Source organism: Panthera pardus, unplaced genomic scaffold, assembly GCF_024362965.1.
Source record: "Panthera pardus isolate Hobbes unplaced genomic scaffold, ASM2436296v1 HiC_scaffold_24, whole genome shotgun sequence".
Lineage (NCBI taxonomy): Eukaryota > Metazoa > Chordata > Mammalia > Carnivora > Felidae > Panthera > Panthera pardus.
This window is the reverse complement of record NW_026526810.1, coordinates 52,489,592-52,517,534: the sequence shown is the minus strand read 5'-3', so window position 1 is coordinate 52,517,534 and position 27,943 is coordinate 52,489,592. Positions and strand designations below refer to the sequence as shown.

General features: G+C 40.3%; 2 protein-coding genes and 1 pseudogene across 3 annotated transcripts; 1 reads left to right on the top strand and 2 right to left on the bottom strand.

Annotated features, from left to right (window-relative positions):
* Positions 1-73: 73 nt before the first annotated feature.
* On the bottom strand, positions 74-2,930 carry LCMT2 (leucine carboxyl methyltransferase 2). The gene is given in 2 exon segments (XM_019442366.2): positions 74-1,688; positions 1,691-2,930. Coding segments are annotated over 2 exon segments (2,055 nt in total). The 3' UTR covers positions 74-873.
* Positions 332-440, bottom strand: LOC128773116 (U5 spliceosomal RNA; annotated as a pseudogene).
* Positions 2,873-27,745, top strand: ADAL (adenosine deaminase like). Of its 2 annotated transcripts, none has more exons than XM_019442367.2 (11): positions 2,873-2,969; positions 9,077-9,302; positions 9,556-9,686; positions 10,396-10,456; positions 15,037-15,124; positions 17,897-17,978; positions 20,117-20,243; positions 21,330-21,410; positions 23,340-23,478; positions 26,007-26,107; positions 26,662-27,745. In XM_019442367.2, the coding sequence occupies exons 2-11, from the start codon at positions 9,237-9,239 to the stop codon at positions 26,854-26,856; spliced, it is 1,071 nt and encodes a 356-aa protein (XP_019297912.2). In that variant the 5' UTR covers positions 2,873-2,969; positions 9,077-9,236; the 3' UTR covers positions 26,857-27,745. The 2 variants fall into 2 exon arrangements, with proteins under 2 accessions (XP_019297912.2, XP_019297913.2); XM_019442368.2 differs by lacking the exon at positions 2,873-2,969 and adding an exon at positions 3,089-3,307.
* Positions 27,746-27,943: the final 198 nt, after the last annotated feature.

The following is a 27,943-nucleotide window of genomic DNA, read 5'->3' as shown; positions in this document are numbered from 1 at the left end:
GTCAGCACAGAACATAGTGAAGGATGGAGACTAGATCTGGAGTAAAACATTATCATACCATGAACAAAATGACTTGAGGCATAAAATGTCTGGTTTATTAGTATGAATAAATCTAAAAAAATGGAACAAGTGGCAAAAATAATTAAAAGCATATTTTTCAATAAAGTCCTACAAATGTCTTATTAAAAGCTATCCCAGAGTTCTCTGTTGCACTAAATGGCACAATGCTTTAATCCAACTGTAACTGGGTTCACTTCCGATTTCATACATGAAGAATGAAATCAAACCATGTCCCTTCAGTGACATTCAACCTTGTATTTTTTTTAAGGTAGCATCATAAAAACAAGGCCTCAAAAATTGGGTAAAAACTCATTTCTGTACTTCTCCATGGAAATCTTTAGGAAAAGGCAAAAGATTTATGTAATCTGAAACCAGAGTATCAACCTTGTATTTTTACCAAGAATCTGTGTTAAACTTTTTCAAAATAGCATTTCAAATCACAAAGCCTGAGTGGGAAATTTTTCACTTGACTTAGGCTGAAGGTCATTGTAACTCAATAAATGGATAAACTTAGATGAGGAAAACCAATCAACTAGACACATAGGGATCCAAAGGCTCCCCAATTCCTATTCTAGGACTGTATGGTCATTCTCTTTGGACAGGCCTACTTATGTTTTATTTTTGTACCATCTCTCTGAATGTTGGTATGTGTTTTAACAACCTGTTTCACTTTCTGCACTGGATAGTAGTGCTAAAGAGAAGAAAATGATGGGGAAGGAAAGAGTTGTAGTGTGTATAGCCACAGTCAAATCCTATTTGTGGAAACCTTTATTGTGTACTTCAGTGATTCTTGAATATTTCAAAAGTCCAGTCCTACTGTCCAGCACTTAAGGAAGAAAGGTCTAATGTCACTGCATGGGGGTTGAAGTAGGTGCCAAAAGAAAAGCAGTTCCCACCACCTCCAAGGAGCAGGAGCTGTTGCTCTTCAGGAAGCAGGATGCTGGTATGATTGTGTAACATTAATGGCCATGGCACACATGTTGTGTCAATTTGATACTCAGAGCTCAACCCTGTAGTCAAATCAATTACAGTCACCCCAGGAATTGAGGAGGAATGAATCCAAACCCCACCAACCAGTAGAAGCTTCCCGTTGAGCACATGAGCTGTGTGTGAATACCTTGGAGTAATGGGGGGCTGGATGACTATTGATTCCCACAGGAATCCACAAGAAATTGGTTTTAAAAAGAGTACAGAGCTCAGTGGCTCCTCAGAAGCACCCAGACCTCCAGCAATAAGGGCTCCCCCTTGCCAGCTGCAGGCACTATGTGAATGCCGACCTTCAGGTGCTTCCCCCTTCACTGGGATACTGACCCAGGCCATTGTCCCCATATGTAGGAAATGCCAGTCACTTAGAACAGGTTCCACCACACTTCGACCCCCATACACAAACAAATACTTCTGATTCTTACAGGACACTTCTGTTGTTGAATGCCGCCAACATGACAACATGGAATCTTCTGGGCCAGCCTTTGTTACTGTTACATTTAGGTCCCCAGTGCTATTATCCTCACTCTTACAGACACCAAGTTGTAGAATCCCCAAGGCTGGAGTTACTGGGGACAGTCTCCCTCCCAGAACCAGAACCTGAGTATCTGAAAGTCTTGTCATGGTGTGATAAAGGCGCCCATCCACTGGGCTCCAGTCTCACAACTGCGTATTTGGTTGCCTTTCCATTCAAAGTCACAATGTCTTGACAGCAAGTGAAACTTGCTCACTCGGCAATGCCGCCCCTCTTGTTCTCCAAATCCTCCTGCACTAAGAATAATGCTTGGGCTCAAAAGGACAGAAGCGTGCCCATATCTCCTAAGGTTTGGGCCCTGGTTGTCACTGGTGACTACACTGGCAGGCAAGACTCCTGATGGAGAATCAGGATCTACTCGAGGAAACGCCTCTGAGGGTGGAAACACCAGAGTTTGGGTGAGAGCATCTCCTCTAGAAGCGGCCAAAATGAAATAGTGGGCGCACTTCAGATGCCACTCCTCAAACTCATCAAAAGGTTCAAGATTTTCCACTCGCTGGCATTCTTCTGGGGGGAGAAAGCAGCGATAGAATTTATTCATGTCCATGGCACTGCAGGCAGTCCAGCCAGCCTGAAGGAAGCGATGCTGCTGGGCCTGCACGTCGGGAAAGCGGTCCAGGCCATGAAGGGGAGAATTAAGCTGCCGAAAATGCTGCTGCATGAACTGGCCAAACGCATCGTGCGGTCTCATCTGCTCGTAGATTACGAAAAGGGCATCAGGAAAACGTTGGGCTGCCCAGGCGATGAGGGCCGCGGCCTCGTCCGGGTCGAGGTAGGTCAGCACTGCCTCTGCTAGGAGCAGAGTGGGCGCGGCTGCGTGGAGGCCCGCGGCGGCCAGGGCCTGATCCAATCGCGGGAGCTGTCGCAGGTCCAGGCCCAGGAGGCGGTAGTCCAAAGTCTCAAAGCACAGTGCTGACGCGGGGTCCCCGTTCTGGAAAGGCCCAGTTAACGCGCACAGTTCCGGCGTATCTCGAATCCTTTCCGCTTTGCGCCGGGCCACGTCCGGAAAGTCTACCTCCCAGATTGCAGCCTCGGCCAGGCGGCCCTCACTTTTCAGGCGAAAATACAGAGAATCGGAGCCAGCTCCCAACGACACTATCTGTGCCCGAGGCGCGCCGGGGGCCGCGCACGTCCATTCCAGGAAGGCGCGCACGCAGTGCCCCACGGCGCGTGCGCGGACGTAGTAGCCGCGGTGGATGAGCGGCGCGCGGCGTGCGGTCCCTGGAACGAGCAACGCTGCAAAGGGGTCGTGCACGTACCCGTGCGCGGCCAGGGAACTCTTGCTGAGGGCGCTGCTGTCGTTAGTGCTCTGTACTGCCCCCGCCCGACGCTCGCGGCTCCGCGGGCCCATGGCCAAGAAGAGGGTAAGGAGCAGCGCTCCGTCACGGTGGTGAGCTGCTCTTTCGTTCTGTTAATACCCACTGCGGGGACTTCTGTCCGGAGAGAGCTTTTCCGTGACTCCCCTTCCGCGTGTGTGCGCGTCACTTCCGTGAAGAACGCACCGCACCAATCAGAATTGAGGAGGGTGTCGCTTGTGCTAAAATTCGACTGTCTGATTTTTTTACGGATTTTCTGCGTCTGCATTTTTGGGGAAGGCTTACCGCTGTGGCTTATTGTAGGCATGTGGACTGTGTCCGGAAAGCGCTTTTCTACAAGCCTTTACATCTGAGGGGGAAATTTAGCTAAGTCCTCATAGCTGTCTCAACTGTTGACAAGAATCTTTAAGGGGTGAGTCTGTGAGGACTGACAACCAGACCTCCTTGGTTGGCAGGGTCAGCATTGAGTAATTTGGTAGGGGCACAGCAGGGTTAGAACCTCTGACCTTGGGGGGGCAAGGAGAAGGGGTCGTTTCTCAGATGCTAACTACTAGTACTTACTAATTTATGTAATGCTTTAATAGTTTAAAAACAGATCCCATTTAAATCTGAAAACAAGTCAGTGAGGCCAGGCGCAAAATGAAAATTTTTTTACAGAGGTTGTGATTCATCTAATAAATGTTTCCCCACAGACATATACTGTTAATTCACCTGTATTCCCGGCTCTGTGCAAAGCTGACAATAAGTAAGCCACTCAGCCTCTGTTTCTCAGTTATAAAGTTTTGTTTTTTTTTTTTTTAATGTTTATTTACTTTTGAGAGAGACAGAGGCAGAGCGTGAGCAGGGGAGGGGCAGAGAGAGGGAGACACACAGTCTGGAACAGGCGTCAGGCTCTTAGCGGCCAGCACAGAGCCTGATGCGGGGCTCGAACCCGTGGACAGTGATCATGACTTGAGCCGAGTAGGGCGCCCAACTGACTAAGCCCCGTAAGCGCCCCTCTGTTCTCAGTTATAAAATTACATTCCCCTCCACTTCTGAAAGTCTCTGATTCTAGGGTGGTGTTGAATATATCCACAGAAGAGGGAATCACAGAAGAGAGGTGATTATTCTCTCTGAAATGGTCTGAGACTTGTTGGGTGTATAAAATAACCATGGAAGGAGTGCCTGGGTGGCCTAGTCGGTTGAGTGTCGGACGTAGGCTCGGGTCCTGATCTCATGGTTCATGGGTTCCATCCCCGCTTCAGGCGGAGCCTAGAGCCTGCTTCGGATTCTGTGTCTCCCTCTCTTTCTGCCCCTCCCCTGCTCGCGCTCGCTCTCTCAAAAATAAATAAACATTAAAAATTAAAAAAAAAAAAAAAACCATCGAGTTTCTAAGTTGGGTGTTTGGAAGTCATCACCAGTAGGAAACTGCTTCCAGAGATATTTGGGAGATTTATAATTTCTTAATTGGGATTTGGTGACTGACTGCAGGGGCTGAGGGGAGAAGGAAATCAGGATTACTGTCACTATGGTGACCTTGAAGCAATGTGGCAGAATGATTAAGAGCAAGAGTTTAGGAGTTCAGCTGATTTGGATTTGGATACTGGAACTCAGAAGTTTGAGTCAGGATAAAGGTTCGGTCATTGAAAAGTGTCTTTCGATCTGGTGTTGAAGAGCTTCTAATGACTTTAGGGAGAGCAATTTCTGTGGAGCAGAAAGGGCAGAGTTTATGTTTCAGTGAATGGTAGATAAGTAAATGGAGGCAGCCAGTCTATATTATGCTTTCAAGGACCTTAGCTTAGAATTTAAGGAAAGACAAGGCAGTAAAGAGGGATATGGGATGAAAGAACGGTTTTGTTTGCCTGTTTCTTAGGTGGAAGCAAATAATGTACCTGCGTGTTGGTTCCCTGACAGAAATTAGCCAGTGGAGAGAGAGGTTGGAGGAACAGAAAAGTGAGATTAACTAGTGGAGTAATGACTTGAAATAGCTAGGAGGGAATGGGATTTAGGGCACAAATTGATGTTGAGGACAGAAGAATGAATCCTTTATCTCTGACTTATGAGAGAAGAAAGTGCACAGATACAGATAAGTATAGGTGTAGGTGAAGGCAGAGAGAGATAGAGGGAATCCATACCTGATGGCTTCTGTTACCTCTCAAAAGCTGGCAGCTGGGTTGTTAGTTCAGTGTGAGGGGATTGGTGGCGGGGGGGGGGGGGGGGGGGGGGGGGGGCCGGGAGGGGTGCTTCAAGTGTTTGGAATTGCCTCTGATGGCAATGGGAGCTCCCCTGAGCTTGCTGGGCTGTGGGAGCCTCATCTCTAAAATAAGAAGAGTAGGGACGCTCAGTCGGTTAAGCGGCCCACTTAGGTTCAGGTCATGATCTCACGGTCCGTGAGTTCGAGCCCCGCGTCGGGCTCTGTGCTGACAGCTCGGAGCCTGGAGCCTGTTTCAGATTCTGTGTCTCCCTCTCTCTGACCCTCCCCCGTTCACGCTCTGTCTCTCTCTGTCTCAAAAATAAATAAACGTTAAAAAAATTTTTTTTAAAATAAAATAAAATAAGAAGAGTAAGTGCTGCTTTCTGAGTTGTCTCAGATTTGATTGACGGCCAAAGAGAAAAAAAAAAAAGAAAGAATTGTGGGACTTTAAAATATGTATACAGTACTGTAGAAGTATATTATTATAAGTTAGTAAAATATATGTGATATGTTAGAAATAGTACTTTTTTGATAAAGAACAGATCAAGAAAAGTGATTCAGGAAAAAAGACAATGCAGCCAAATTTGTGATTTGGGTACCTTACAATTGTTTTCCGGTTATTATTTTTTAATCTGTTTATTCTCATGTAAAATGAGGATGATAATATCTCACGGATTATTGTGAGGATTAAGTAAAATAACCACCTAAGAAACTTAGCAGAGTGTTTGGCTCATGATAAGTACTTAATAAATAGTAACAAATGTCTTTATTATTATGACTTCCCTTTTTTTTTATTTTTTATTTTTTTGGTGTGAAAAATATTCTCTGGGAGACAGGAGACTTGGTTCTGATCTTGGTAACTTGATGAAATGTAATACAAATGTAGAAAGATCTTAACTCAATGTGTTGCCTTTTGGCTACTCACTCCCATCCCAGCTTCTTCTGGCCCATGCCACACCTAGCCCAGAAAGGTAGAATGTGACAGGGCATGGTATTGTTGACGGCAGTATCTTAGGCATGGATCAGTGAAACAGGTTTTTTATTTTATTTTTTTAAGTTTATTTTTTTTAGTAATCCCTATCCCCAATGTGGGGCTTAAATTCACAACCCCAAAATCAAGAGTTTCATGCTTTTCAGACTGAGCCAGCCAAGCACCTGAAAACAACAATATTTTCAGTGTGTAAAGATTGTGCTTTTTGGTGGCTTTCACATTTCCTCAGGTTAACATTGTAGCCAGTGGGTCAGTAAATTTACAATGAGTTAAAGCTCAATCTGGAGGGTGGCTTGAATGTAGCACAAAATAAAATCAGGGTCCTAGAGCCAATCCTAGAGGATTGACCAGTCAATAAAATCAATCCTAGAGGATTAAAAATGTATATGAAAGGCTAGCCACCTGTCAGATTATCAGCCCTCTGTGAAAAATGTCCTAAGTGCTTTTTTAGGTTGTTGTTCTGTTGTCTAAACATAAAAGTTCTTCCCTCTCACAATTCATAATAATAAAATTGTTTTGCAAGTTTTAAAAATTATTTAATTATTTTATAATTACTTAAAATTAATTTATTAACTATTTAATTTTTTAAATTATTAGTAAGTAAGCTAATTTGTTATTCAAATTTTTCATTTATTAAAATTATTTTAGAAAGCAATCAAGTATTAACATGCTTGTTGTGAAACCTTCAAATTGAACAAAACTGTGTATGGTAAATAAAAGTGAAATTGTCTCCCTTGACGTTTGCCATTTCCAACCCACTTTCTTAAGACTTCTATATATCCTTTCCACCCAGGTATATGTATGGCTTATCTCCCTCTCTGTTTTTATATTATTTTTGCTTCCCTCCCCTTATGTTCATCTGTTTTGTATCTTAAATTCCACTTAAGAGTGAAATAATGTGATATTTGTCTTTCTCTGACTTACTTCACTTAGCATAATACACTGTAGTTCTATCCATGTTGTTGTAAATGGCAAGATTTCATTCTTTTTGATCACCAAGTAATATTCCATTGTGTGTGTGTGTGTGTGTGTGTGTGTGTGTGTGTGTGTGTGTGTGTATACACACTACATCTTCTTTATCCATCAGTCGATGGACATTTGGGCTCTTTCCATACTTTGGCTATTGTTTATTGACCATTTTAATATTGTGGTAACTTCTTTTTTTTTTTTTAATTTTTTTTTAATATTTATTTATTTTTGAGACAGAGAGAAACAGAGCATGAATGGGGGAGGGTCAGAGAGAGAGGGAGACACAGAATCTGAAACAGGCTCCAGGCTCTGAGCTGTCAGCACAGAGCCTGACGCGGGACTCGAACTCATGGACCACGAGATCATGACCTGAGCTGAAGTCGATCGCTTAACCGACTGAGCCACCCAGGCGCCCCTTGTGGTAACTTATTTAACGCCTCTCAGTATCAACTTGATTTGTAATGTGGCAAATTTATTTTGCAAGGTTATTGGGAAAATTAAAAGTAATAGTAAAAGCACTTGCTACTTACCTGGTAGGGTCTGAATGGAAACTATTCGTCTTATCAATATCATCATCATTAAGATGTGAGAACCCAGAGGGTCAGGGTGTCTATTCTGAAAATCACTAAATTTCATTTGAAATTTTAATTTATAAGCCACCTTCAGAGGTGAAGGGAAATGAAGATTTATTTATCATCTTCAATGTGCTAAGCAATTGTCCTAGTGCTAGGGAGGTAAAAATAAGCTTATAGGCCTGTTTCTTCTGAAGTTCATAATCTGGTGAGAAAGAAAGACAAGTAAGTCAGTGATTGAGATACAGTGTGACAAAGTGCTGATTTAAAGGTAGTCACTGGATTATATGGGACAGTAGTAGAGGGAAAGTAGATTATTAATCCTTAGAGCTACTCTGCATTTGTATCCCATTTTTACAAATAAGGAAAACTGAAACTAAGTAATGAAGGCCATACAGCTACTAGATGGCAGAACTATAAGAATTAATCTAGGTACATGTGACTCCAGTTCCTCTGCTCTTCCTTTTATGTTATGTTTATGTTATGTTATGTTATGTTATGTTATTTTTTAAGAGAGAGACAGCATGAGTGAGGAAGTGGCAAGGAGAGAGAGAGAGAGAAAGAGGAGGGAGGGAGAGAGAGAGAATGAATGAGAATATCCCAAGTAGGCTCCTCACTGTCAGCACAGAGCCCAATGCAGGGCTCAAACTCAGGAAACCATGAGATCATGACCTGAGCTGAACCAAGAGTTGGATGCTTAACCAACTGAGCCACCCAGTTGCCCCTCTTCCTTTATATTTTTTAAGCAGCTCAAAAACATAAAACTTTTACCCAAAATAGGCTTTATAAATTTCTACTTTTAGAAGTAGTTTCATAGAAAGTTCTAATAGGTAAGGAATACTCAATACCTTACTAAATTCCTTTATTTTTTAATTTTTTTATTTTGAGAGAGAGAGCAAGCAGGAAAGGGGCAGAGAGAAGGAGAGAGAATCCCAGGCAGGCTCTGCACCATCAGCGTGGACCCCAAACCCATGAACTGTGAGATCATGACCCCAAACCAAAATCAAGAGTCTGACGCCTAACTGACCGAGCCACCCAGGCACCCCACCTTAGTAAATTTCAGATTTTAATTCACCTCTACCAGTTTGAGGCATTTTCTTATTTCTAGTTCAGATTGTTAGTTTGCTTAAATTAGCATTGAAGGGGTTTTCATCTTTTTAAAAAAATTTTTTTAATGTTTATTTCATTTTTGAGAGAGAGAGAGGCAGAACACAAGCAAGGGAGGGGCAGAGAAAGAGAGAGAGAGAGAGAGACAGAATTTGAAGCAGACTCCAGGCTCTGAGCTGTCAGCACAGAACCTGATGTGGAGCTCAGACCCACCAACTGCAAGATCATGACCTGAACTGAAGTTGGACACTTAAATGACTGAGCCACCCACGCGCCCTGGGGTTTTCATCTTTTAAGGAATAAAGTGGCAAAATTCTGTTTCTTTGCTTTTATGTCAACACCTGATAATGTTCACATTTGTTTACATAGGTGAAGCTGAGTCCAGAGCTACATATACAGTTTATCTTATCAAAATGTATGGACATAAAACAATCTGAAGGAATTCAAGACCACAGAACTTACAAAAGTACATTGTACTGTTTATAACAAGAACGAGAGTATTTGGAGAAAGATCTTTTTCTACTACGCCATGATGGAAGCAGAAGAACACCAGCAACCATGGAAGACAGCTTTTTATTCAGAATTACCTAAAGTGGTGAGAATTCAGCCACAGAATTCTGGAGTGGTTACTAATTATACGGACATCTCTGTTGTTGTTGTTGTTGTTTTCACAAAGAGAAGTAAATTTTATAGGTAGAATTTAAACTTTGTAAACTATAAGAGTCATGTAGCTACATCTGGTAGGTAGTTTACCTGGTACAGAATACAAACATCAAGTACCTGGTATGATGCTATGAATCTAGTTGATACTTGAGAAGTTTTTACTGATTGTATTCTCTTGTTTTTAGGAACTTCATGCCCATTTGAATGGATCCATTAGTTCTAATACCATGAAGAAATTGATAGCCAAGAAGCCAGATCTTAAAATCCACGATCAGATGACTATGATTGACAAGGGAAAGAAAAGAACTTTAGAAGAGTGAGTTTGGGGAGGTTGTGGACATACTTCTTTTTTTTCTCTTTTATTGTTTTGAAATTGTAAATAGTATGTAAGAATCCAGATTTTTGTAGTTTAGAAATGTGTAGCCATTTGGTATGGAGGGTATAACTTGACATACAGAATTTTTTTCCAGCTGTCAGACTGTTGACAGTATTTTTAGTGATTTAGGTTGTTTGTAAAGTTGTACTATATTGAAATATTCTTTCTTTCTTTTTTTAAAGCTTATTTATTTTGAGAGAGAGAGAGCGGGGGAGGAGCAGAGAGAGAGAGACAGAGAATCCCAAGCAGGCTCCACATGATGGGGGCTCAGTCTCTTGAACCATGAGATTATAACCTGAGCCGAAATCAAGAGTCAGACACTTAACTGACCGAGCCACTCAGGTGCCCCTGGAATATTCTTTAGACTTAAAAATATAGGCTTATTGACTTGTCTCCCTGTTTGCTGTTATCAGCAGAGGGTAGGAGGTGTGGCGAAGGGAAGCTACTGTTGCCCGCTTAAAAATAATGTTTTATTTTTAGTCATTTGATTATCCTTCCAGATCAGTATAATTTTTGAAAAACTTAGTCTGTAATTCTTTATAGATGTATAATTAGTATTAGCCTAAAATATATTAATTCAACGTAATGGGTTTGTCTTGAGTGACGAGTTTTTGATGATTAGAGTATGTTAAAACTTTTCATGTTGCAGATGTTTCCAGATGTTTCACATTATTCATCAGCTTACTACTAGCCCTGAAGATATTCTAATGGTGAGAAATGAAGCAATTTTTAGAGTAGTTTAAAAACTATTAAGTAATTTGTGCACTTCTGGTGTTACTTGCTTTGATCAAGAATCAAATGAGAAATGCTTTCTGCTTTTTTATGGCAACTGTTTTCAAAACCAACATCTGACATTTGCCAAGAACTAATATCAAAAGACTACATTCATTGAAAAAGATAAAAGAACCAACATCATCATTTTCTGTTACATACAGGATAAAATGGAGGATAAGATCCTGTCCTGTTTTCCATATATTACTTACCATATGAAATATTTGACCATATCTGGCCATTTTCTTGATAAGGCTTTATCTGTATTGCTTGAGATACTTTTAACTGCCTAGGTGCGCAGTATAGACAGTAAAGTTCAAGAAGTACTTAGAGATTGAATGACTGATTAATCCCTAGGGAAAGTGTGCCTTCCCTCTGGGGATGAAGGACTAGAGGACACCATTGTGTTCTCTTATCTGAAGCTCTGTGATATTAGAGCCTGATACAGAAGACTGGCTTTTGTATCATTGTCTGACCAGGATGGCATTTTAAAATGTACTCTTTGTAAATGGAGAAAAGTAAATCCTACCAGTGTTCTTAACCATTAGAAAAAAAATTGCAGATTAAGAAGTATAACCTGTGTTTTTGGAGAACTAACTTCTGACTGGTCAAGAAAGAATTTTCCTTGGCTGGCTGAGACTGCTCCTCATGATAACTATAAGTAATCATCTTTTGAAGGAGAGTTAACTCTAAAAGTTTAGCTCAACAGAAGTTGATTGAGTGTCCGCAATGTTCTAGGCACTCTGCGAAAGACTGGGGGGTATGAAGATAGATGGACATGGTTCCTGCCCGTGAGGAATTTATATTTAGGTTGGAGAGACAGACCCATAAGTAGATAAATCCAATATAATGAGGTAAGCTGTGTGTTAGAGATATACACAGGGATTTATAGGAACCCAAAGGAGCATTGTCTGATCAGCCACTCAATAGCATTGAATACTGCTGGGAATGTTTCACTTTCTGTTGTTGATTGTAACAGAGCAAAACTCATGAAATTTTGGATTTGAAGAGCTTAATATTCTGGCTATAATAATCCCATGCTCATTATTTAATTCCTTTCAAAGTTGTTAAAAAGCTTTCTTAAAATGAGATAAGGCCAAAGGATACAAAAATACAGATTTGAAGGGGTACATGCACCCCAGTGTTTTTTGTTTTTTTTTTTTTTAATTTTTTTTTTTCAACGTTTTTTATTTAATTTTTGGGACAGAGAGAGACAGAGCATGAACGGGGGAGGGGCAGAGAGAGAGGGAGACACAGAATCGGAAACAGGCTCCAGGCTCCGAGCCATCAGCCCAGAGCCTGACGCGGGGCTCGAACTCACGGACTGCGAGATCGTGACCTGGCTGAAGTCGGACGCTTAACCGACTGCGCCACCCAGGCGCCCCCACCCCAGTGTTTTTGACAACTTTATCAACAATAGCCAAACTATAGAAAGAGCCCAAATGTCCATCGACTGATGAATGGATTAAAGAAGATATGGTATATATACACAATGGAATATTTCACAGCCATCAAAAAAAAAAATGAATCTTGCCATTTGCAACAATGTGGATGGAGGTAGAGAATATTATGCTAAGCGAAATAAGTCAGAGAAAAACAAATACCATATGATTTCATTCATGTGTGCAAATTAAGAAACAAAACAGGTGAACATATGGAGGGAAAAAGGAAAAAAAAAAGAGAGAGGGAAACTAACCTTAACTTTTAGAAATAGAGAACAAACTGAGTATTGATGAAGGGAGGGAGGTGGGGGATGGGTTAGGTGGGGAATGGGTACTAAGGAGTGCACTTGTTATGATGAGCACTGGGTGTTGTATGTAAGTGATAAATCACTGAATTCTCCTGAAACCAATATTGCACTGTATGCTAACTAGAATTTAAATAAAATTTGAAATGAAAAAAAAAAAGCAAGGTGAGGAATTAAGATTCTATGATTTGATTTAGTGGTACTAGAATGAATCACTTTAGGTGGTTCTGAAGGAGGACGCCAAGAGTGAAATTAGTAACATTTACATATAATAAATGAACGCTGTATGGGAGTATGTGGAGAGATTGTTTGTAAATGTGGGATCAAGTGTGTGGGATCACTTAATAGTCCAGGCAAGGTAACCTGGGTGTAATCTCAAAGAGAAAAAGGATTGGAACGTGATTGATGTGCCAGACACTACATCCAAGACTACTTTCTGAGGTAGGTATTTTTACTGTTCCCTTTTTGCAGGTGGAAAAAAAATCAAAAAACAAAAAAAAACCCTGAGGCTTAAGTAGGTTAAAGGTAACTTGTTCAAGGTCACTCACAGAATAAGTGGAGGAATTGACTGTCTGGTTCCAGAGCCTGTGTTCTTTTTTTTTTTTTTTTTTTTTTTAATGTTTTAATGTTTATTTATTTTTGAGAGAGAGAGAGAGAGAGAGACAGAGCATCAGCGGGAGAGGGGCAAGAGAGAGAGGGAGACACAGAACTCCAAGGGGGCTCCAGGCTCCGCACTGTCAGTACAGAGCCCGACGCGGGGCTCGAACTCACAAACTGAGATCAGGACTGAGCTAAAGTCAGATGCTTAACTGACTTAAGCCGCCCAGGTGCACCTAGAACCCGTATTCTTCTCATTCAAGAGATGCAGTCCTTACACCATCCTTAGAGTAAGCAGAAACTTAACTGTGTTGTGTCGTATCTGAAGAAGGAGCTTGAAAAAGAGTTGTCCTCAGTACTGTTGCTGCATGGAGCAGAAAGGCCTGAATCTGGCAGGACACAGTTGTGGACTCCAGGGAAGTACTATTGAACATGAATAGGGATGATTCCACAGCCCTCAACATGGCCTAGATAAATCATTTTCATTGCTCTCATTCTGTGCTTGTCAGTGTCCTTCTGTTTTAGTTAGTTTTCACAGGTACCTTCAAGAAACCAAGAAAGAGTACTTGGGTAGTAGATGTGGTCTCGTCAGTCAGTGAGGACCACCACTTCATACCCTCACCTCCACCCTCATTGTCAATGCCATACATTAGCAAGTAGGCTTCTGCATTAGCTACATGTGAGCTGGGATAGAGTGGGTTGGCCTCCTGTGGGTCTATTCAGTTCTGGAGCCACTGACAAGATGCAAGCTCCTTGGTCTAGTGTAGATGAGGCCCACATTCTGGTAGTGGCATTGGCAGCAACATGGAGTTTTGGGGGCAGCAGTGCCATGGGGTCCAGTACCTGTGATGATCATACAGAAGCTACAGGGTCATGCTTAGTGGTGGAAGAAACAATGGTATCTTGCTTGGTCTAGGAGTGTCACCTGATTTTGAATGCTTTTGAGGCTGATTTTCCAGGACATGCTGAATCTGAGCCTTTGTATATTTATATTATAATAAATTCCTTTTTGGCTTTAAATTACACGAACGCGCAAAACCAGATGAAGCCCAGACCTTGGATCGCAGTGAATCTACCAAAGTAGTGCCACCTTGTTAGGCGCTGTCTACATAATCACCCAACCTTTATTCCTTTGCCAGGACACTGCCCTTGCATGCCTATGTGCTTGTAGTTGAAAGCGGGTTGTACCAACTGCAAGGACTAACTAGAGCTGGTTGTCACAGCATTTCCAACCTGGTCCTTTTTTCTTCTAGATTTGGTATTTTAGGATTGATGGCAGAGAAGGAAAAAATGAGTTTATCCTTTTGATATCAATTTGCCCTGGTCATTTAACCATTTTTGGATTGTTGAAATTTGTGCTAACGTGGATACCATTTTACTCATATTTATCACCCATTTTCTTTGCCAAAGAGAAATTTTTCTTAGTACTTTTGGGGCAGATTTAACCCTGCCTGAAGAAATTCTTGAAAAGTACAACTTATTCCTAAATAACTTGAATAAGAACATTAAGCCATGGCTTTAAATGGTGAGTCAGTAATACCTAATCGTTTTAGCCACTTCTTTCTTTTTTTATGTTTATTTTTGAGAGAGAGAAAGAGAGCACAAACAGGGAAGGGGAAGAGAGAGAGAGAGAGGGAGACACAGAATCCGAAGTAGGCTCCAGGCTCTGAGCTGTCAGCTCAGAGCCTGACACAGAGCTCTAACTCATGAACCACAAGATCATGAAATGAGGCAAAGTTGGATGCTCAACTGACTGAGCCACCCAGGTGCCCTGCCATTTATTTACATATGTACCTCCCTAGTACTATGCACTCATAGGTAGTTTTAGTTTTGCCTTATTTCTCTGTTTTATCAACTGCTGTTGTGAACACTAGGAAATGGAGAAATGCTAAAGAGGAAAGAGCAGAAAGGTGTGCATGATGTGTATATTTGGATTTAATGTGAGAATGAGTGCTGTGAGGGGAGCTGTTGGAAGTGTTACAGTTCGGTCAGTCTCCCGCAAGGGTATGACAAAGCAGGTCATCTTGACTGCATGAGAGACTTCCAACATTTTTTGCAAATCAAGTTTAATGCATGTGATAAAGCTGTAGCATGTGTTGGGACATTACACCAACATTTTTGTTGGGACCCTTACACTAACGTTATCAATATTGTGTCCATTGCCTTAATTGTCAGGTGACAAAAGATGTCATTAAAGAATTTGCAAATGATGGTGTCAAGTACCTGGAACTAAGGAGCACACCCAGAAGAGAAGATGCTACAGGTAGAATTTAATTGCTTCTTGGCAAATGTACTTTTTTTTTCCTGCATGCTTTGATGATTCAAGTGTTTATAAGTTTGGGAATATGAAGCATTTACTTTTACACTGTTAAGGAGTTAACAGTCCAAATCTTATGATGTACATTATTAATGAGTGAGGTATTAAGTTAAAATCAGATCAGGGATTATCTGTTTAAGGGAAATAAGAAAACCTGCAAAAAATTTGTTTGTTCTTATTTGTTTTTCTCACTCTGAGAAAAGGATACTTGCTCCTTATAGTTACATTGTTTTAAAGAGAGGCTAAAAAAAAAAAAAAAAAAAAAAAAAGAGAGAGAGAGGCTAATTCTCAGTCCTTGCATCAAGGGCACTTGAGACAGTGCCACTTGAGTCGATGCAGACTCATGTTTTATGACGGTCCCAGAAATGAAGATTTTTCAGTCACTTCTCGGACACTGATAGGCCAGGAGCAAGCAGCAATAAGGTGGTAAAACCTCTTTTCATGGAGAGGAGTGGATCTGAATGTGGTGTGGTCTGAATTCCTGGGACCCTCTTTTCATAAGGACAACATTGAGAGATATTATGTAATGTCATTGGGTCCCTTGTAATATGTTGTGTGTGACCTGAAAATGCCCTGTCAGGTCATCTTGTGCCCTGACATGTGTAGCCCGATCACTCAGAGGGTAAACATTTTAAAACTACATAATGTAAATATTGAGGTGCGACAAGCAGAAAATTCTTACCTTGCATTTTTAAATTGCAGGATCAGTTCCAAGTTATGATGGTGAGGATAGTGGAAGGGAAGGAGAGAAGAAACCTGCCACTTATTAGAGCTAGTTTGCTCTTTGAATGGAGATTCAAAACAGGATGTTAGCCTAAAATACAATAGTGGGGAATGGGTAAATAAGGGTTAATGGAATATTAGACAACCATTAAAAATATTTGCAAGGATACTTTAAAGACTTGGGCCTAAGCTCAGAATAGTGTTAAACAACTGAACTGGATACACATATACCTAGTAGCATCTCATCTATTAAAAAAAAACATGTATGTATACTTAGAAAAACAAAGACAGTGGTTATCTCTGAGTGGTGGGATTACAGGTTAACTCTTACTTTTTTTCTTTATAATTTTCTGTGCTTTATTAGAGATTTTCTGGGGTGTCTGTGTGGCTCAGTCAGTTGGGCGTCTGACTCTTGATATTTCCCCAGGCCATGATCTCAGATCTCAGGGTCGTAAGAACGAGCCCCTCATTGAGCCCTGCAGTGGGCTCTGCACTGACAACATGGAGCCTACTTGGGACTCTCTCTGTCCCTCTCTCTCTGCCCCTCTCAACAATAAATAAACTTAAAAAAATTTATTAGTGGGGCGCCTAGGTGGCTCAGTCGGTTAAGCGTCCGACTTCAGCTCAGGTCACAATCTCGCGGTCCACGAGTTCGAGCCCGGCGTCGGGCTCTGGGCTGATGGCTCAGAGCCTGGAGCCTCCTTCCGATTCTGTGTTTCCCTCTCTCTCTGCCCCTCCCCCGTTCATGCTGTGTCTCTCTCTGTCTCAAAAATAAATAAACGTTAAAAAAAATTTTATTAGAGATTTTTCATCAAAAATAAGTATTTTATGATTGGGGTATGAGAATATTTTAGAGGAAGTTGTTCTGGAGAGTGTTCTTTCAGAGCCCCTCAGAAGAGGAGGGCTTTTGCACCCAAAACTGGAAGAACTGCTCTAGTGCCTAGACTGGAAACATCGAGCCTGACCAGGATTGAGGTGAGAGCCCAAGAGGGGATTTTTTTCTGGACCAGCAGGAAAACATTCTGCTAAAAGAGAAAAATGGTTTTGTTATTTTAAGGACAGGCCTTTAGAAAGGGCTTGTTCTTGTGTTTGTAGAACAGCACTTCAAATTTTCATAGCAATTTGTGAGAGTAGTTGTTTGTTTATTTAAAAAAAAATTTTTTTTAATTTTTAAGAGAGAGAGAAAGTAGGGGAGGGGCAGAGAGAGAGAGAACCCCAAGCAGGCTCCACACCAACAGTGCTGAGCTTGATGCTGGACTCAACACCCACGAAACTGTGAGATCATGACCTGAGCTGAAACCAAGAGGTGGATGCTTAACTGACTGAGCCACCCAGGTGCCCCTGTTTAAATTTTTTTTAAGTAGCTCCATGCCCAACATGGGGCTTGAACTCATGACCCTCAGATCAAGAGTCTCATGCTCTACCCACTAAGCCAGCCAGGTGCCTCTGTGAGAGTAGTTTTATGTCTGTTGAATCTAAGAAAATTTTTATTTAATTTTAACATTTATTTATTTTTATTCTAAGAAAATTTTTAAAGGGCTTTATTTTGTATGTCTTTTTTTTTTTTTTTCATTTCAGTTTTTTTAGTACTTCATTTAAAAAAATTTTATTAAGGGTCGTCGCCTGGGCGGCTCAGTCGGTTAAGCGTCCAACTCCTGGTTTCCGCTCGGGTCATGATCTCACGGTGTGTGGGTTTGAGCCCTGTATCAGCCTCCACACTGGCAGTGCAGAGGCTGCTTGGGATTCTCTATTTCCGTCACTCTTTCCCCCTCCCCTACTCTGGCTCTCTCTCTCTCTCAAAATAAATAAACATTTAAAAAGCATAATTAGTATTTACAAAAAAAAGTACCTGTAAGGGCCATGTTTTAACTCATCTTTAATCATACCCTGTCACAACATAAAGTAAAAATGTAATTATTCTTAGAGGGATGCTAATGTTGAAGGATGAAATAGTTGATGATCTCTTTACAAATATTTTCTTTATGTCCTCTCCAGGAATGACTAAAAAGACTTATGTGGAATCTGTACTTGAGGGTATTAAACAGTCCAAACAAGAAAACATAGACATTGATGTTAGGTAAGCAGCATTGTACCTTAGTGGTCACTGTTTTAAAAACTAGAATGTGAAAATGTTGTTATTTTGATCATGAGTGTAACAGAATTTTATATATCAAACGGTAACTGATTTTACCTTAGAAAAAAAGAGTCAAGAACTCTATTGCTCAAAGTTGAGAATGCAACTCTAATTTATTCATGTGGCAGTAAAATTCTGAGTACTGTTGCTCTAGAGAAGTATGGCTTCCTATTGCCTCCACTAAAATCAGAATTCTTATTGTGGCCAATAAGGTCCCATGTGATCCGGTTGCCTCTCTTCAACAGCCTTATCTGGACCACTGGTTATTACATGCTGGTTTGCTGTCTGTTCCTCAGATAGACCAAGACTATCCCACCTCAACACCTTTGTACTAGAACACACTTCTGCCATATCCTTGCATGGCTGGCTTTTCATTATTCACTTCTCCATTTGTTTGTCACTTGCTCAGAGGGGCCTTCCTTGACCACATTATCTAAAGTGCCCCCCAAATCCTCTAGTAACCCCATTTATTTCCTTTCTGGCATTCTTCTTAACAGGACCAGAAATTATCTTGTTTTATTTGTATATGTGCTGCTGAAGCAAGCACTGTCTTGTTTTATTTGTACATATATACCCACTAGAGTGTAAATTCATGACGGTAGGAATCTTTTCTTTTGATTCTCCACTACCCCTCCAGTACTTAGAACAGAGGTGACATAATCAGGGCTCCATAAATCCTTGAAGGAAGAAAGCTACCTGTATAGTTTCTGGCTACAAAATCTCTCCAAATTAACCTTAACTAGACTAACACCATCCCCTCCCCTCCAAAAAAAGCAGGTAAAAGACAAGAGAATTCAGAAAAGAAGACTTACAAATGGCCAGTAAATGTATAGGGAACTGTTTAATCTCACTAATCAGACAGTTTTAAAAAGAAATATTACAATGCCATTTCAGTAGGCCCTCCCCAAAAAGGGTAATAACCAATTGTGAACTTACACACTGCTAGTGAGCATATGTAATAAATAAAACTTCTTTAAAGAGCAATATGTATTCAGATGTATAAAAATCTTTCCCTCTGACCCAGTATCCCACTTCTAGAGATGTTTTCCTAAGGAAATAAATTGATTTATATGTAAGATTCTTTATTATAGTGTTATTTATAACAAAAAGTGGAAAAATTCCTTAAACATTCAGCAATCAGAAGACAGTTATATTTTGTTATGTTCATATGATTTATGTTGTTTTCTAACATTATTTAATGGCAGGAGAAATCGTTAAGTTAAAAAAAAAAGACTGCATTTTATATATAGTTGACCCAAATTTTGTAAATAAATAAATGCTGGGGGAATTTATTTTTGTATGTGTGTAAAAAATTGATAAATCAATAAATGCTGGAGGAAAATTATGCAATATTAACAGGGGTTCTTTGGGTGTTAGATGCAAGCTAACATACGAAGAATGCATTTGTATCAGCTGTTGAATATGTGTTAGAATTAGAATATTACTATTTTTGTAACACTTAATGAAATAATGGATCTAAGCTTCCTGATGAAGGAACATGCCACCATCTATGAAATACTCTTGCCAAAAAATTGAATCTGATCAATCCTGTAGACTAGATTTAATTTTCAATTTATAGGAAATATAAGAGACGGGAGAACAGGTTAGCAACACAGGAATTCATTCAGCAAAATACATATTGTGGGAAGCTTTATAGGACAAAGCACCTGGTTTCTTCAACAAATAAATTCAAAAAAAGAGGTGGTGTGTGGGGTATGGAGAAGGGGTAAGGTGGGGCGTGAAGGGATTGCCTCTAGATTAAAAGAGTCTTGGGATACATTGACCAACATAATACTTGGACTTTTGTTGAATTCTGAATCAAAAAAACTAAAAAATACATGAACAACAACAACAACAAAAACATGAGACATTTAGAAATATGAATACTAACTAGGTGTTTGGTGCTATTTAGGAATTTATGTCTCTTGCCTTCTGGCAAAGTAAGCTGTCCTGTCAGTCAGGCTATACCTTTCCTAGTAACTAACTTTCACATGTAGCCTGCTATACCTCCCTGGCTATACTCAGAGTTGTCTTTTTTATCTGCACCATATTTGTTTTCAACTGTTTTTCTTATATTAAAGGTATTTGATAGCAATCGACAGAAGAGGTGGCCCTTCAGTGGCCAAGGAGACTGTTAAACTTGCTGAAGAGTTCTGTCTCTCTACTGAGGATACAGTTCTTGGCCTTGACCTCAGTGGAGACCCTACTGTAAGCTACTTTTCCTAAATGCATTTTATTTCTGGAAGGTAGAATCAGTTTGTGGGGTAAGGATTAGCTTGGAGCATCCTGCATTTTCCAGAGGTCCAGCAAACTCTCAGTGTGGATGAAGACCTATTCTGCCCTGGATGACCATCATGTCTGTAGCAACTGTTCTCAACGAGGACTCTGGGAAAGAATTAGGCCTCTAAAACAGAAAAAAGAAAATGATTAGCATGGCAATATGATTATTTTCTCCATTCTTCTAAAGATGCTACCCAGTATTTTTCTATATGCATAGGAGAGAAGTTAATTTATTACATACAATGCATGTTTAATGCTTAATTAATACTTCATTATGACTAGGGCTTAATTATCTCATAGAACCCCCAGTTGAGAGAGGCTGGCCTACAGCTTCTTGAATGTCAGATTCAAGAACAATGTCTAACCTGTGGCACTATTGACATTCTGGGCCAAATGATTCTTTGTCTTGGGAGGATGTCTGTGTATTGCAGGGTGTTTAGTAGCATCCCTGGTCTCTCTATCCACTAGATACCAGAAGCACCTTCCTAGTTGTGACAACCAGAAATGTTTCTAGATATTTCCAAATGTCCCCTGTGGTGGCAGAATTGCCTCTAACTAAAAACCATTGAACTTAGGGAGTCCCAGGAAACTGGTTCTTATGGCTTTGTCTAAACCTGGATTATTCTGCTCTTGTTTCATTCATCTATTTGGTAGAAGCTTTCTTTGCTCTAATCATCCAGGTTCCTGAATCAGGTGAGTTCTCCTCCTTAGTGCTAGATATCTAGATTTCCTTTCAGAAATAAAATTTGGTGACCTCCCTACCTAGCTTGGCTGACTGACCTCAGGTTCACGAGACTTAACATTCTTGAGGGCAGGGATTGTGTCTTTGCCAGCTTTGTATTCCCTAAGGTGTCTAGCACATTATAGGTGCTTTATGAATGAAATTTTCAAATGAATCAATCTGCCATTTTTTCTTGCCATTATTTTTATTCCTTTGTTTACTGAGACAGAGTACCCAATTCTTTAGCTTGCCTAAAATGTTAATGAATCTTTGTTTTAACTTTTATCTTCAAGGTAGGACAAGCAAAAGACTTCTTGGAACCTCTTTTAGAAGCTAAAAAAGCAGGTCTGAAGTTGGCATTGCATCTTTCAGAGGTAAATAATAGTGTAAAATTAGGCTGAGAAGGTAGATTACAATGAAAATAATAATCATTTGTAAATGGCTAAAAGTAAACCTGCCTTGGAAAAACATTTTTTTAGAGGAGGAACATAGAAATGTTTTAAAATGTAAATTATAATGGTAAAGGCATGACTTTCTTTAGTCCCTCATGTTACTGTTTTTATGTCTTTGTGGTTCCTGGGGGTGGCTGTTGACTTGCACTACAGCTGTGTTATTAAAGCAGCTTAATGACATCTTACTAGAGAAAATGCATAAATTTTCATCATCAGGCTTGTCATTGGCCAGACACTGAGAAAAGCACCAGTTCATCTCACTTGTCTTTGTAGGATAAGGGACCTGAATGTATGACATACACTAGTAAGAAAGGAAGTAACTCATCATTATTTTATAAGGCTTATCAGAAGATCAGGTGCCCTTCATTGGGCCTCAGCTCCTTGGCAACATGAGCACAATGACAGACAATGTACAGATAATGGTGGGAGAATAGTCACTTTCGTAAGCACATCCCTGTGAGGCAAAGAAGGGTGTCTACTACACTTTCCCCCATTTTACAGATGGATTTACTTTGTACCTCAGCACTTCTACCAATTTTTCTTCCTTCCTTCCTTCCTTCCTTCCTTCCTTCCTTCCTTCCTTCCTTCCTTCCTTTCCTCCCTTCCTTTCCTCCCTTCCTTTCCTCCCTTTTCTTTCTTTCTTTCTTTCTTTCTTTCTTTCTTTCTTTCTTTCTTTCTTCATACTAAAGCTGTACATAATTATTGTATACAACTTGATGAGTTTGGGGTTTATTGTCTTGAGTGCAGGAAATAATACTTAAGCTACTTATCTCACAGGTTTATTGTATTAGGTTCAGTAATATATAAAGGTTGAATAGCATCGTGATTTGAGGCAAAAATTAGAGCTTCTTGTCAATACTGATGTTTTTCATTTCTATAAGCAAAGAGTCAGTAATCTAGTGGCAGAACTTAAAATCTAGGATCTGTGTTTCCACAGTCTGATCAAAAACCTCTCTCACTCATAGGTTAGCCTCTAGCTGACCTAACTGATGTCTGATTTTTAGCTACAGGTCAATATAATGGAACAGCCAGGATGTTTTACTGTGACTGGTTATCTCTGGTTTTGGGCAACTGCATCAGAACCTTCTCATTACCTTAGTCTCTGTTGCTTTTCTTGTTTGATCCATTGGATATAAAACATTTCATTTCAAAAAAAATTTTTTTTAATAAAAAAATAAAACATTTCAACATGTTATGGTCATTTGTATTTTAGGCTATCCAGCAGATAAAGAGCACAGCTAGACCTTTTCAAGGTAGTTGGGGAATGTCTAGCTTTGTCAAAATAAAACATGCACATCCGAGCCCTAAAGTCAGAGCTCCATGACCTTAGACCAAAAAAAAAAAGACAAAAAAAAAAAAAAAAAAAACCCCAAAAAACAGCTTTATGTTTTAACTGCAAAAGTTAGGTGTATCTGAAGAAAATCCAAGTATAGAGAAGTGTAATGTAGAAGGAAAAAAATTAAAAATGGAAGGTCCACTTTCCCATTTCAGTTCTGCTCCCACATTGATCCTATTACTTTCTCTGAACTTTAATTTCTTCATGTTAATATTTTGTAAGATTCTTGTGAGGTTTAAAGGAGAATTTATGTGAAAAGGCGCAGAGCAGGTCTGTGTTTGTTGTTATTACCTTTGCTGTTAACTATATTATTGTCATTGAAGTGAATCTAGAAGAATATTGGGAAATGAAAGATAAAGGCAAAGAACAGAGCTGGGAAGGTGTAAGTAGTTCAGCTTTCCAGAGTGTCAGCATTATCTTCTTTGAGAGACAGAGTAGCTGGCTGTAGAAAAAAAAGTACTTTGGAGAACCACTGGAAAGGTTATTCATTCTCTCTCTCTCTCTCTCTTTTTGAGATTCCAAACCAAAAAAAAGAAACACAATTACTTCTGGATCTACTTCCCGACAGAATTGGGCATGGGACATTTCTCAACTCCTCTGAGGGAGGATCGCTGGAACTGGTAGATTTTGTGAGGCAACACCAGATACCACTGGGTAAGGCTTAGGGCTTTAGGTCCTCCAGACAACACTCTGTGCCTTTGTCCCCAGCCACCAGGTTGCATGCAACCCAAATGTAGAGGAGTACTGTTCTAAATATGTAAGTGTCATTTAGAAATAAAAAGTTGCATGGTGCATGTGCTTCCTGAGCCTCATTTAAATAACAGAAAGTTTTACTACCTACCATTAGAATATAAGCTCTATGAAAGCAGGGCCTTTGTCTTGTTCACTGCTACATTCCCTAGTTCCGGAAACTCAGTATTATATTGAAGGAATAAGGGTCATCTAGTATTTTTAAACGACTTTAACCAAATTAATATGTGTTATGAAAATATGTGACATTTATTTAAAAATTAAGAATTAAAGGGGCGCCTGGGTGGCTCAGTCGGTTATGCGTCCGACTTCGCCTCAGGTCATGATCTCATGGTCTGTGAGTTCGAGCCCCGCGTCGGGCTCTGTGCTGACAGCTCAGAGCCTGAAGCCTGCTTCGGATTCTGTGTCTCCCTCTCTCTCTGACCCTCCCCTGTTCATGCTCTGTCTCTCTGTGTCTCAAAAATAAATAAACATTAAAAAAAAATAAAAAATAAAAGTTAAGAATTATGGATGATTCCAAGTCCAATTTTTATATGAGTGTTGACTATTACATACTTGTTTGTCTATATCTGTATCCCTGGAGTTGCTTTTATTTAACAACAAGTATTTATGAAGTGCCTACTCTTTTCTAGTCACTGTTCAAATTGCTGGGAAGAGAGCAGTAAACAATACAGGCAAGATTTCTTTCTCAAGGAACTTATATTCTAGCATAGGTAAGAGAGGCAGTAAACAGTTACACAAGAAAATGTCAGTGTTAAGTTCTTTGAAGAAAGTTAAACAGTTTGGTATAATAGTAATGAGATAACCACTTTCTATTGGATGGTCAGGAAAGGCCTTTTCTCTAGAGGGAAAAAAAGCAGTTGGCTGAAAACTATTTTACTAACTTACCAACTTGCTAAATTTGCAAATTGATCAATTGGCAAAAACATGTGGGTGTGTGTTTTGTAATTACTGATAGAGTTTTCAGCAATTAATAAGTTTTTTTTTTTTGACTAAGGACGTTAAAAAATTTTTTTTAATCTTTATTTATTTTGAGAGAGCAAGAGAGAGACAGAGCGTGAGCAGGGGAGGGGCAGAGAGAGGAGACACAGAATCTGGAACAGGCTCTAGGCTTCGAGCTGTCAGCACAGAGACCAGAGCAGGGCTTGAACCCATGAACCGTAAGATCATGACCTGAGCTGAACTCGGACCCTTAATCAACTGAGCCACCCAGGCGCCCCATAAGGACATTTTTAAACATCCATAAAAGTAGAGAAAATGGAAACCACTTGCTTAGTGATCTTAGTGTGGTGGCCCAGCTCTGCACCCAGCAGAGTGAGGGAGCAAGTGGCTATCCCTTAGACTGAGTGGGAGGCTGCCTTACCCTACTCAGCAGTCACCATCAGTCAAGTCAGTGAAGTATTTCTGCTCTGGCTGGGGTAGCTGGGTACAGTGTGTCAAGGCAGGAATTTGCTAATAATAGAAGTCATTCTTTTTTTTTTTTTTTTTTTTTAATGTTTATTTATTTTAGAGAGAGAGCACAAGCGGGGGTGCAGAGAGATAGGGAGACACAGAATCCGAAGCAGCCTCCAGGCTCTGAGCTGATAGCACAGAACCCGATTTGGGGCTTGAACCCACAAACTGTGAGATCATGACCTGAGCCAAAGTTGGCGCTCAACCAACAGAGCCACCCAGGCACCTCTAGGTGTCATTCTTAAGATGGACTTACTTGCAGCCGACAGTGAATAGACAGTTGTCTGAATAAAGAAGCTTAGAGATTTTCTTGGAGTTCATTTCTGCTCTTGGCTTTTTTAATGCTATAGCCCTCAAGCAGTGCTACCATTTTGTCTTAGCCTCTACTGTAAGATGAGGAAGAAGTGCAGCAACCCTTCAAAAATTCCTTCATCAGGGGCGCCTGAGTGGCTCAGTCAGTTGTGTCCAAGATTTCGGGTTACGTCATGAGCTCACAGTTTGTGAGTTTGAGCCCCACACCTGGCTCTGCGCTGACGGCATAGAGCCTTCTTGGGATTCTCTCTCTTAGTCCCTCTCTCTCTACCTGTCCCCTGGTTGCACTCTCTCTCTCTCTCTCAAAATAAATAAATAAACTTAAAAAAAAAAAAAAAGAAGAACAGTTCCTTCATCCTACTTCCCTGCTTTCTCCAAGGTGACTGACTGCCTTTTACTTTCCTCTTCCTACTCCATTTCCACATGGCTGTGGAGGGGTAGGAGTTCCCTGCCTGGTACAGTTGCTGCCGTAAGTTGCAGCATATATTTCCACACAACTACACTATTTGAACTACGAATTTTCACACATAAGGTCAATTTTGTAAACTCATGAACTACTGAAAATTAGCATACTTTGGAAAGATTTCTCATGTGTCTGCTTGATGAACACTGATGAGTGAGTCTACTAATCTGCTTTTAATAAGAGACTTTTTCCTCCTTTCATCTAGAACTCTGTTTGACCTCAAACATCAAAAGTCAGACGGTTCCGTCTTACGATCAGCATCATTTTGGATTCTGGTACAGCATTGCCCATCCTTCTGTGATCTGTGTAAGGTTATTTTTTTTGAAGTACCTTGCTCCATTTTAGTTCCAGAGGTGCATTAGGTCAGACATTCACCCCTAGCTGAATGCCTTGCATGCCTGAGGGTAGCACCCAAGTAGAAGAGTAAGAGGGGATCAGGGCAGGAGGGGCTGCAGAGGGCCAAGGGAACTCAGGTTTGGCTCTATGGGAAAGGGTCCTGGATAGTACCCAAGGGAACATAAAAAAAATACTGATGCCCAATACCATCCCTTGAGATTCTGTTTTATTTGATCTGGGGTGAGTCCTGTACACAGATACATTTTAAAAGCTTCCTAGGTGATTTTTAATATGCAGCCATGGTTGAGAGCCACTACTCTGGTGTTTTTAGTTTTTGTTTTAAAAAGGACAAATAAGCCTATTTCGTTATAGATATGCATGAACGCATTTATAGGCCTATTTAGGCTCTTAAAAGAAGCATGGTAAATATTAGGAAAATAGAGTGTAAACAAAAGTTTTTTAAAAAATTATTTTCTTGTTCGTTTTAAAACTTCTTGGTTTTGTTTTGTTTTGTTTTTTGGCAGACCGATGATAAGGGTGTTTTTGCAACACACCTTTCTCAAGAGTACCAGCTGGCTGCTGAAACATTTAATTTGACCCAGTCTCAAGTGTGGGATTTGTCTTATGAATCCATCAACTACATCTTTGCTTCTGACAGCACCAGGTCTGAACTGAGGAGGAAGTGGAATCATCTGAAACCCAGAGTGTTACATTTTTAAGCTGCAGTGAGATAAACTACTTTTGACTATGTGCTGCAACCAGGATCTTCCTGCCATATCCCACTTAGTAAACCGTCCACCGCTCCCTTTGAAGCACAGCAGCCAGCTACCATAGGTTCCATCACCAGCACCATATTTGTGGTTGGTGCTCAGTAAACATGTCTTAAACTGACTGTAGACTCTGAGGTCTTACAGAGCTTACTTACCTCTAAGCTGCTTACTGGAAGGGACTTGAAAGTGGCTGCTAACTAAACTTCCCATTCCACCAGTTCCTTTCCATTAGTGATCATAAAACTTAAGGAAAATCAAAGAAATTTCTCATCAGGAAGAATTTTGGAGTTACTAATCTAAATAAGATGAGGAGAGGGGAAAACAGATTGCCACCAAAACCTTTAAGCCTTGTAGCTTGTGGCAACAGCTCTCTGTATTTTGTTGTGCTTGTTTTAATCAGACTCCCTTCATTTAAGTATTCCTTGAAACCCCAGGCTATACTACATACCATGGATTTTTGTGAATATCCAGTAGTCAGGGTTAATCTACTTTGAATGACCCTAGTGACAGATAAAGCTAGCTTCTGAGATCTGACTTTGCCCTTCTCATGATTAATTCCCATGGAATCAAGGTAGTGGTTCTTTAAAATGTTCCTACCTTACCCTTCTCTTATTTTGACCATAATGGAGCTATGCCAGCCAGATATTTCTTGAACTCTAAGGTACTTTGGGCTTCAATCCAGCCTTTAATCTGACTTCCGGTTGTTCCAGAGTTTTGTTTCTGAAAGAGCCCCACAGTGGGTGTAGGAGAAATTTAAGGTCCTAACTAAAATATTTCCATATAACATCTGTTATCATTTAAGCACTGTGATATCAGAGAATATATGTGAAAACTTTGAGATACGCATCTCCCTGGATACTTATTTGAGTATATAGGAGTAGATTTCATTTTAGATTTTGAATTGAATAATGGAAGAATTGAGTGTTCATATCTCATCTTCTCTTTCCTTTAAAAAAAAAAAAAAATTTGGGGGGCACCTGGGTGGCTCAGTCAGTTAAGCGTCTGACTTTGGCTCAGGTCATGGTCTTGTGGTCTG

Excerpts from the sequence above, each read along its gene's own strand:
- ADAL (XM_019442367.2), top strand. The coding sequence starts at position 9,237 with ATGATGGAAGCAGAAGAACACCAGCAACCATGGAAGACAGCTTTTTAT. Across the intron at positions 15,125-17,896 it reads CAGAAGAGAAGATGCTACAG|GAATGACTAAAAAGACTTAT; the intron begins GTAGAATTTAAT and ends TGTCCTCTCCAG. Across the intron at positions 23,479-26,006 it reads GCAACACCAGATACCACTGG|AACTCTGTTTGACCTCAAAC; the intron begins GTAAGGCTTAGG and ends CCTTTCATCTAG.